Source organism: Watersipora subatra, unplaced genomic scaffold, assembly GCF_963576615.1.
Source record: "Watersipora subatra unplaced genomic scaffold, tzWatSuba1.1 SCAFFOLD_69, whole genome shotgun sequence".
NCBI lineage: Eukaryota > Metazoa > Bryozoa > Gymnolaemata > Cheilostomatida > Watersiporidae > Watersipora > Watersipora subatra.
This window is the reverse complement of record NW_027045270.1, coordinates 203,670-214,301: the sequence shown is the minus strand read 5'-3', so window position 1 is coordinate 214,301 and position 10,632 is coordinate 203,670. Positions and strand designations below refer to the sequence as shown.

General features: G+C 35.9%; 1 protein-coding gene across 1 annotated transcript; it reads left to right on the top strand.

Moving 5' to 3' along the window:
• The first annotated feature begins 533 nt into the window (after positions 1-533).
• LOC137410096 (sacsin-like) lies at positions 534-3,967 on the top strand. The gene is made up of 4 exons (XM_068095681.1): positions 534-602; positions 2,501-2,681; positions 2,813-3,100; positions 3,718-3,967. Exons 1-3 carry the CDS (start codon positions 573-575, stop codon positions 2,995-2,997), a joined length of 396 nt encoding a protein of 131 aa, XP_067951782.1. The 5' UTR covers positions 534-572; the 3' UTR covers positions 2,998-3,100; positions 3,718-3,967.
• The last annotated feature ends 6,665 nt before the right edge of the window (positions 3,968-10,632 follow it).

Sequence of the window (10,632 nt, the reverse complement as noted above, 5' to 3'; positions counted from 1 at the left end):
TCTCCACCATTGGTGAAGTGTATAAAAGCTTTAATTCTCCATTATTGGTGAAGTGTATGAAGTCTGTTATTATCCATTGTTGGTGAAGTTTATAAAGTCGGTTATTCTCCATTATTGGTGACGTGTACAACGACTGTTATTCTCCATTATTGGTGAAGTGTATACAGTCTTTTATTCTCCATTATTCGTGACGCGTATAAAGTCTGTTATTCTCCATTACTGGTGTTGTGTATAAAATCTGTTGTTCTCCATTATATGTGACGTGTATAAAGTCTGTTATTCTCCATCATTGGTGAAGTGTATAAAGTCTTTTATTAAACCTCTATTACTAGTAGTTAGTAACACAAGAGTTCTGTTATATTTTTTTCAGGTGGTAAACTGATGAGCTGCTGTACACTGTTGCACTATACAACTGTCACATTTTCCTGTTTTCTTTAGTGCTCGCCGAGGAGGAATGTCAGTTATACGTAATCTTTCATGCCAATCTCTATACCTGCACCATCTACAGTTATCGCCACCCGATAGATGGTGACAGTTTTGAAGGCAGTTCTGATCAGCAAGAGTATAAATTCATGAATTGCGAAATAATGATTCAGCTTGAGGTACGTTCTTAGAGTTCTTCCATTTTTCCTGACTAAATGTAATTTTAATTTTGTGTGTAAACATTAAAAAATGACTAGCATTGATAGAAAGCTATGAATTTTCTCTATTGTTCTATGGTATTTGATCAGTTGTAAAGTTCTATGATATCTGATATATTATAAGGTTCAATAGTATCTGATCTATTGTAAGGTTCTATGGTATTTGATGGGTCAAAAGACTGTATTTCCGCACAAGAAAATTTCTGCATGAATGTCTAACATTAGTTCATATCATGTGAACAACCTTGCTAGAGTTGCCTGCCTGCGGACAAGCAACTCAAACAACAAGCTTCACAAGATTCCTTTCATGATTTGAACTTGTCTAATATGTATTATCCCCTTGGTTACCAATCAGTTTTATGGAGTTTTCCTACAGTGGCATTCGGACATATCCATAAAAAATCAGATTTTAAACAAGGAATTAAATGCCAAGTGGGTACCAGCTTTATTTCTAGCAAAATAAAGAAATATAAATAAAAACATTAACTAATGGTTTAAGTAAAAAAATTTTATACATTTGGCTAACACCAAACCCTGAGATAAAATGCAAGATGAAAAATAAATTCTAGTAGATTAATAGCTTTTTAGATTGCCATTCAAAATACTAATAAATTCTAACTGCAAATCACCTTATTCAAAGTTTATTTTTGGAAAGATACATTTACCAGCTGCTTAATAATAAACTCAGAGTTAGTAAGTGCCTCTCGTAGTTGAAGTGAATGGATTATGTTACGGAAGGATAAGAATGTATGTAAGCTAAGAAAGAATTTGTCTTGATGCTGATAGCTTATAGAAGATTTTAGCTTCTCAAGTGTTGCGTTCCGTTGCTCTGCAACTTGAGTGTTGTAGTTTTTAGATGGTCGTATGCATTTATATTATATCCACCACAGCATCCTGAAATCAGAATTAGTCAAGCATGATCAGCAATACAGATGCGTCTCTCAATGACGCAAATATTGTAATATAGCAAAAAATGTAATATAACAATATTACCAAATACTGTTATACTATTTATGATGACTATATTTATACGCCGCTTGCCAGTATGGTTGTGCCAGTGAAATCTATATACCAGAAACTTTGTCTCTCTGAAAAAGGCCGGATTTCGATTGAGAGCATACCTGGGTAATGCACAAGCATTGTTGTAGATGACAATCTTAGGTGCTAAAAATAAAAGAAATGTTCAAAACATGGCATTGCTTCATTATGAAAAAGTTGAATATCAATATAAAAAGACAACATGCAGGTGTATACTAATGTTAGATGTTTTGAACCATATTCTTGATATATATTACTGAATTTAAACTGTCGAAAGAGTTAGGGAAAGCAAATTAAAAAGATACTATGGAATCTTCAGTTGATTTACCTGCAAAGAGGTGTTCTGAATATATTTCTCCATTCCAATTATCTACAAGTGCATTGCAGACAATTGCCTGGCTCATTGCATATTTATTAGACCTCGTCTGCTCGCCGTAGGAGCAGCTCCATTACCTGGCTATTTTTTTTGTCAATAAAGATTTTGTGTAAAAACAATTAAATATAGAAGTGAAGGCGTTTAAACGTATTTAACAGTTTAAACAGGCTTTAGGTTTCTAAGATAGCGCTATTGGCAGGTGGAGTTGGCAGGTGAAGACAGAGTGTATCCTATTGTTGTTAGCTGTTACTGTTATTGTTATTAATATTAGCTATTATTGTGTATCCAGGATACTAACATAGCATATTTTTGGTACTACCATAGTGCATTCAAGTTACCATCAAACAATGTATAACATACTCTTAAATAATATTTATAAAATGTTACCAGAAAATATATAGATATGTGAATATGTAGAATGTACTGAATGAATCGTGTGTTGCAGATGAGGTACCAGCAGAGCATAGAGGTATGTCATTTTCTCGGACTGTTCGACAGAGTGCTCGACCGATCTGTTCACTGGCTGGTCATTTCTTCAATGGGCGATTGGGACGCCTTAGAGATTGCTCTCAGATATGAAGGTTTAGCGCCAGTAGGAGGAATGGCTGTCCCTCTTGACCAGAAGTGTGGGTTTTTATATTCACTCGTGTTTTAATGGTCTTACTTTCTTCTTTTTAGCTGAGGAAGCTGGTCAAAAATGTTATGTAGATCAAGATCTTTTTATATCTATTGATCCTTTATTGTTGTATTTTCATAGATATGAGACAAGATGTACTCCAGCCTCGAGTTATGAAAGAAACCGAGTCGGATGGCTATGCAGGCAAAGTTTTCTGCTACCTTCCACTGCCTATGAAAAGTCGTCTTCCTGTGCACATTAACATTAACATCGCGAGCAAGTCTTGTATTGATAAGGCTTATTGTAGCTTCTGCGTCGACGACTGATGTGCAGATAAATCCATTGATCTTCACATCTATTGTGGCTCTTCTACAATCTTTTCTTGAGGCTTTGGTAACACCATTAACCTGTTCAGGTTATCTTCGCGAGGTTTGTATATCGTATGACTGCGAAAAGTATTCATTCCATGCCCTCAAGCATTCACGCTTTTCGTCAGTTGCTCCTGGTCGTGAGTATTTGGGTACGTAGGGTTTATATGATGGTGGTGCACTGCTTAAGTCTTCTAATGATAATTCGATTTCTAAGTTTTCCGGTGGTGCGGATGGATCATCATCGGACTATTTTTCAGATTCGTCTTCTCGTTCGGGCATGTCGGTTAGTTCCAGTGCCGTCTCCACATGTAAAGCGTTTACCGTTGCACTCTTCCTTGCTCTGTACACAAAGTATCCTTTTGTGATTCCTCCGATGACTGTTGATAAAACCATTAATGTAAGAATGATGTTGCAAGCGAACGTCCAGAGCTCATAACCTGAGGTTACGTGTCCTCCAAATAGAAAGCTGAATAGTGAAGGGCCAAATAGTTTCTCTCTGCTCTCTACGGTGTTGTAATGTAGGGTGTTATGGCGGTTCGTGACGATTCCCATAGCCTTTAGTACTCTTTTCTGTCTGTCTAAGGTAGATAGGATTTCATTCAGTTCTCCGTAATCGTCTGTGTTTGACCATCTTAACATATGTGCTCTGCTAAATATTGTTTCTTGTATTTGTAGGGGCTGGCTGCAGATGTTGATGTACGGAATGCTCAAGTCGGTGGCTTCCTTAATTGGCGAAATCGTCCCGTTCGGAAAGTATTCAGAGATGTTACCTTCCAGCATCATCAATGTGCCTCTTTTGTCTTGCAATTGACTGTATAGGTGTCTGGGTGTATCACATTGTCTTTTGGATTGAAATATCCTATTTTTTCTGTACCGGCTGTTTTGATCATCATCGGAATAAATTCTGTGCAATTATTCTCTTCCATTGGCAGTATTTCGTATTGACTGTAGTTAAGTATAGTACAAGGGTAAACTTGGAGGAAACCCGGACCTGTTGTAGCAATAACATTTGGGTTTTCCAGTAAATATCTTGCGCTGAGTGTCGCGTGTTCTCCTATTAGCATGGTAACTATCTGTAAAATCTCAGCTAGATTGTAGGAGGCGTAGAAGTAAGCTGACCAAAATAGTTTTTGAGTCATCTTAGTTTGCTGGTAGGCAAGTGACTGTAGCATTGTATTGAAGAAGGCAGCGTTTTGACCCACTGCTGATACTCTTGCCTTTATCGTATCGTTAATTGTGACATTCGTCAATGGTGTGAGAAATTTCACTATAATGCCTTGGTCCGAAAGCGAAACATTAGAGTTGTTACAGCCTTTATGTGAATTCAGTCTCGAGTTATAAAATGTCAGAGCTAAATCTTGTTTATTGGAGACAAAATGTGCGTCGAAAAATTATTCTTTTTCGTTGAACCACGGCGGGTATTCACATGTTTCGACTATGTCCAGGTCCCACATAAGCATTGATCTGTCGTTTAATTCACAAGAGCCGTTGTTGTAATTGCAGTGACTGACGTCTCCGGTTGTACTTTAAAATTTGTCAGATCCGTGTCTCTTGTATAGGTAAGTTGCCACATAACTGCATTGCTTAGCGCTGAAGGTTTTCTGTTGGCAGCACCATACATACATGGCGTTGGTTGGTTCATTCGTAATATACATTCCATCTCCTCTATGTAAAAATCCAGCTTAGCACTTCTTATGTATTACCATGTCAGTGCATTCTTCTAAGGTTACTTTTTGGGTTCTACTTGAGGTTGTCCTAGTCTTAATGTCTCTGAAAAATTAAATTTGTGTCGTGACATGTGCGGTGAACTTCGTGCACCGGTAGGCGATAGTCTTTTGCTTGATCATATTCTTCTTGTAGGTAGTAACGTTAAATTTCTGGGGTGCCATGTCTGATTGTTTGCTGGTGTCGGTTGAGCATTCGTATTCTTGTTCTACTCAAAATGTTTGTGGAGAATCATTTTCTCCTGTGCCGCAAATCATGGGGTTGTTTGGTTGTCCTTTTGATGCTGTCGCCCCGGTAATGCGTAAGACTAAGCATAGAAGGCTAAATTGGAAGTAGCTTGCAATGTTGAATAGGCCGAGCCGTCCTCCGGTGAATCTTATGCGTTTAGGTCGTCGGTCTACTATTTAGATCTAATGTGGCATTTATGTTTGCAACCACAACTTTGACCTTCACAAAAGACATGTGTAGATAAACCGTTCATAGTGGAATCACTGCAATGAAAACTCGGTGAATATTTATATTTTGCTGAGAAATCATTAGCTGTCAATATATTGAAAAAGGGAGGCAACTCTATTATTGAATGCAACCAGAGTATAGTCTAAGAAGAGACAACTCTATTACTTAGCGCATGCATTTGATTCGCCTTCTGTGAACTCAATGTTCATCTGAGGTCGATAGAGAATCGGGTTTTAAAATGAAACGGTCCTAATGCTTAAACTATAAATGGGACCTCTTATTCAACTCACAGTGAAAATAAATCAAGGGAAGATAATTCTTTTGCTCAATACACCCAGGTCCTTGTGTTCATGTGAAATCACAATTTTTACTATTGAATACAGTATTGACTCTATAAGATTCTGATGCATATTAAGGCTACAAGCTAACTTCAAATCATTTTATTTTACGTTGTTAAAGTTTTTTGAATTATTTAGTTGAAGTGCCTCAGAACTGTCTGCTTTGATAGCATTCATTGGACTGCCTTATATATATACTTCACTTTATATAGGATCACTTACACAGTTGTATAAGCATACGACATACTGACTTATATAAAATTTATTAGCTCAACATTCTGGCAAATTTGATCTGTTGGAAAACTAGGGTAAACTACATGTATGTTCACATGATGAATAGATGAGCTCTGCTTCACTTGAAAACTGTTTTGTCGAATGATATTAAAACTTCATTGGTTTTCCTAGCTAGTGGTTTATACATCTGTAGGTTTATTGTCTATACGGTTTGTATTATGTTTGAGGTACAATTCCTTATTAAAATCGGTCGGATCATGATATTCCACGATTATAGGCTGCAATGTCAAGTTTTACGGTAATCCGTCGTGTTAAAAGTATCCATGAAGTTACGGGTAGTCATGATGTTTTATTAAAGTGTTTTTGGTTAGAATACCTTTTCATAAAACGTTTTTACCTGTCCACCAGAACAGACACACACACACACACAGCTAAAGTTCTACTGACAGTGGTCTTTTATACCGTAAAACAACTCCATATATACAGTCTACTAAAACTGTTTGCCCTGATTGTACTATTTTTATATGTGTCGAAAGCATTCCTGCATGTCAATGATAGGGTGAAAACAATGGAAATCTGCAATGTGTTTTGCAGCTAGTCCCTATTGTATCAGACTCAAACCACTCCAATCGGAGATGTCCTGTTGTTATACAGAGAACTAACAATAAAATTGAAAATGTTAGGCAAACTGAAAATCTTCAAATTGGCTGTATTGAAAAAAAATTTCTTTGTTGTCAAATTTTGTGGTAATCTGCTAGTTGAAAACATTTTGTGAAAAAATGGTACATCACAAATTCTAATTGATCGTTAATTAAGCAATATCAGTTGACTGCTATAATAATTACATAACTAGGACAATTCTAACTTTCGAACATGTATGCATTATATATACATCTAGCTACTTTTACTTTATTTTATCACCAAATTCAATGCTTTAAAAAAGTATATCATAATAATCATCACGCAAGTGATATTATTTATTAACAAGCAGTATTGCTATTGTCGGACAAAAAATTGATGAAAAACTTTGCAATTAGGCTATCTCAGCATTTGGATAGTTTCTTTACAGAAGTTTTCCTCCCTTTATTTTAATAAACAACCTATACATACAGGTTTTTGCTTTAACCTTATAAAAATATTTTGATATCATAATCTTATTAGTAATCTGGCTGAGTTTTGTAATGGTTAGTTTAACATATATCTATGCAGTATCAGAAATTACAATTCTATTGAAAAGGCAACTCTAAATACAAACATGCAGTCGGACATATTTGTATGTCTGACGGCATTCTCTGTCTTGTCACAAGCATCTCATCTACAACTTGTTCCATATGTGCAAACACATTATCAATTGATGGGTCAAAAGACTGTATTTCCGCACTAGAAAATTACTGCATGGATGTCTAACATTAGTTCAAATCATGTGAACCTTGCTGGAGTTGCCTGCCCACAAAGAGTTTCCTAAAGATGGAAACTGGCGGTTTTGTATTGAATTCCACCAATCGAATTCCATCACAGAACAAGACTGTCATCCATTGCCGCGAATAGATGAAAGTCTTGATGCATTGGCCGGGAGTAAGATATACAATTATCAAACCGAAGGGTTATATTCAGGGCATTTAGTTTGCAAAAGGACTAATCATAGTTTCTAAACGACGCAGCGATCTTCACGAACGCTGACGGAAAGACCGCTCAGGCATTGGATAAACAATTGGCCGGAGACAGCGTAACTGAAACGATGTTTCGATAAAAGCAAAAAGGCCTATGTATAAAGGTCGGTGCTATCTATAAAAATAGACTTTCGGACAAATTGGCTAGTGGTCGTGCATTAACCCTTTGTGACGACACCAGTGTTCGTTCTAATCGCAGCACGTTAAAAGGGCAACAAAGGCAGATGTCTTTAGATAGGTTTATCTTAAAACGGCCGGCTAGTCGTGAAAGTGAAACAAAGGAAAAACTAGCTAACTAGCGAGAAACCTCAAACTATAAACGCCGAAGAAATTTCAATTACGAAAAATGAAAGTTTGCTTTTAGGTTTGCTTTTAAGTTTGTCTTTTAAGACTTTGATAAAACCCAAATTTATCAAAGTCAACTGTTGTAACAAAAAATAACACGTATATCGCCCTCTCTGGCAAATGCTAGCGTTAGCTGCTACTGTATGTATTTAATTTTACATTTTAATTAATCACATTTCCTCTTGCCTTGTTTTTTTATTTGTTACTTTTTGAAAGCATGTGGTAAGTTAGGACAATAACCAACATGTTTTTTTTGTTACAATATCTTGTTTTGAGTGTTTTATTTGCATTTTTAAAGTATAGAAACCAATTATTACATATTTAATTGTTCTATATGTAAATAGATTGCACCAACATGCGAGTAAATTGACATACGAGCTCAGTCTCGGAACGCATTAAGCGCGTATGTCGAAGTATGACTGCACCTCAAATTGAAAACTAGCTGCTAGACAGAGTTAGTAAACATAGCCAAGTTCCAAATTTTTTCAAATCGCCGCTGGGGCTTTGAAATACATGTAAGCCCATTGCTAATGCATCACACGTCTTTGCCAAATTTTTCAACCTTGTCGCAAGTTATTCGGAATTTGGCATGGCATCATCATTGAAAAAATCTCTTGCAGTTCTATACGTTGAAAAAACTCATAACTTACCACCACAAATTGTTGGTTCACTAAAGGCTTTCACATCGATGAACATTCATGAAAATCTCTGAATGCGGCAAAAAATAAATTTCATACAAACATAAATTTCTCAGCTAAATATAAACCTAAACAAGTGGTATACGCATGTGAAGGTCTTACTCTATTGCTAACTGCTTTCACGGATTAATTTATTTGCGAATGTGTTCATCCGCGAATAATTTAGTCCGCGAATATGCTTGAAAAGACCATTTTCGCGAAATTCAATTCTACGAATAATTTTATCCTGTAGGGTAAAATATAGTTTTATATTCCTAGTAGAGACTGGAGCGAGGCACTAACCAATGCATCAACTATTGATATATTAACAATGAGTCACTGTTTGACTTCCAGCAGTTTAAGAATGGCTAGGAAAAGGTGTGACGGCGTGATGGCATGCCACCTGTTCATTAACCAGTTCTAAGGCTACTGATACTCGAGAGATGCCATCGAGAATGATAACATTTATTATGAGATGAATGGCTATTATTAATGCTCAAATTATTATAGATCGAGAGGGAGCTAGTTTTGTCCAAGTATTATCTTTGTATGTTATATATCCATATGTTGACAAAATAGATAACATCACTAAATTATATAAATGCAATTATATTACTGCAATTTGAAAGCTCGATGCTTTCAACAAAATATTATCTTGTACGGTATGCATTCATAAATTGACAAGCAAAAGGTCGATACAGTGGGTGATTGACCAAAATATAGATGACCTCGCTAGATCATGAAAATGCAATTAGATTGCCAGTTAGAAAGATCAACCCTATCAACAAATATTATCTTCATACTGTATAGATTCATGAGTTGATTGATAAAAAGTCAATATATTATATGATCAATAAAATATAGCCATGGGTTGACCTCAGTAGATTATGTGGACTGATTTTGATTGATGAAACTCGGGGAATGCTCATGGAAGAACCATCGATGAAAGATCGACCCACAAAAGACATGTGTAGATAACCTGTTCATAGTGGAATCACTGCAATGAAAACTCGGTGAATATTCATATTTTGCTGAGAAATCATTAGCTGTCAATATATTGAATAAAGAGAGGCAACTCTATTATTGAATGCAACCAGAGTATAGTCTAAGAAGAGACAACTCTATTACTTAGCACATGCATTTGATCCACTTTCTGGGAACTCAATGTTCATCTGAGGTCGATAGAGAATCGGGCTATAAGATAAAACGGTCCTAATGCTTAAACTATAAATGGGACCTCTTATTCAACTCACAGTGAAAATAAATCAAGGGGAGATAATTCTTTTGCTCAATACACCCAGGGCCTTGTGTTCATGTGGAATCACAATTTTTACTATTGAATACAGTATTGACTCTATAAGATTCTGATGCATATTAAGGCTACAAGCTAACTTCAAATCATTTTATTTTACCTTGTTAAAGTTTTTTGAATTAGTTAGTTGAAGTGCCTCAGAACCATCTGCTTCGATAGCATTCATTGGACTGCTTTATATATATACTTCACTTTATACATGTTCACTTACACAGTTGTATAAGCATACGACATACTGACTTATATGAAATTTATTAGCTCAACATTCTTGCAAATTTGATCTGTTGGAAAACTAGGGTAAACTATGTTCACATGGTGAATAGATGAGCTCTGGTTCACTTGAAAACTGTTTTGTCGAATGATATTAAAACTTCATTGGTTTTCCTAGCTAGTGGTTTATACATCTGTAGGTTTATTGTCTATACGGTTTGTATTATGTTTGATGTACAATTCCTTATTAAAATCGGTCGGATCATGATATTCCACGATTATAGGCTGCAATTTCAAGTTTTATGGTAATCCGTCATGTTAAAAGTATCCATGAAGTTACGGGTAGTCATGATGTTTTATTAAAGTGTTTTTGGTTAGAATACCTTTTCATAAAACGTTTTTACCTGTCCACCAGAACAGACACACACACACACACACACAGCTAAAGTTCTACTGACAGTGGTCTTTTATACCGTAAAACAACTCCATATATACGGTCTACTAAAACTGTTTGCCCTGATTGTACTATTTTTATACGTGTCGAAAGCATTCCTGCATGTCAATGATAGGGTGAAAACAATGGAAATCTGCAGTGTGTTTTGCAGCTAGTCCCTATTGTATCA

What these genes read in the sequence shown, in the direction of transcription:
- LOC137410096 (XM_068095681.1), top strand. Translation starts at nt 573, where the DNA reads ATGAATTGCGAAATAATGATTCAGCTTGAG. An exon ending in AAATAATGATTCAGCTTGAG is followed by an intron (nt 603 to 2,500) that starts GTACGTTCTTAG and finishes CGTGTGTTGCAG; the next exon opens with ATGAGGTACCAGCAGAGCAT. An exon ending in TGTCCCTCTTGACCAGAAGT is followed by an intron (nt 2,682 to 2,812) that starts GTGGGTTTTTAT and finishes GTATTTTCATAG; the next exon opens with ATATGAGACAAGATGTACTC.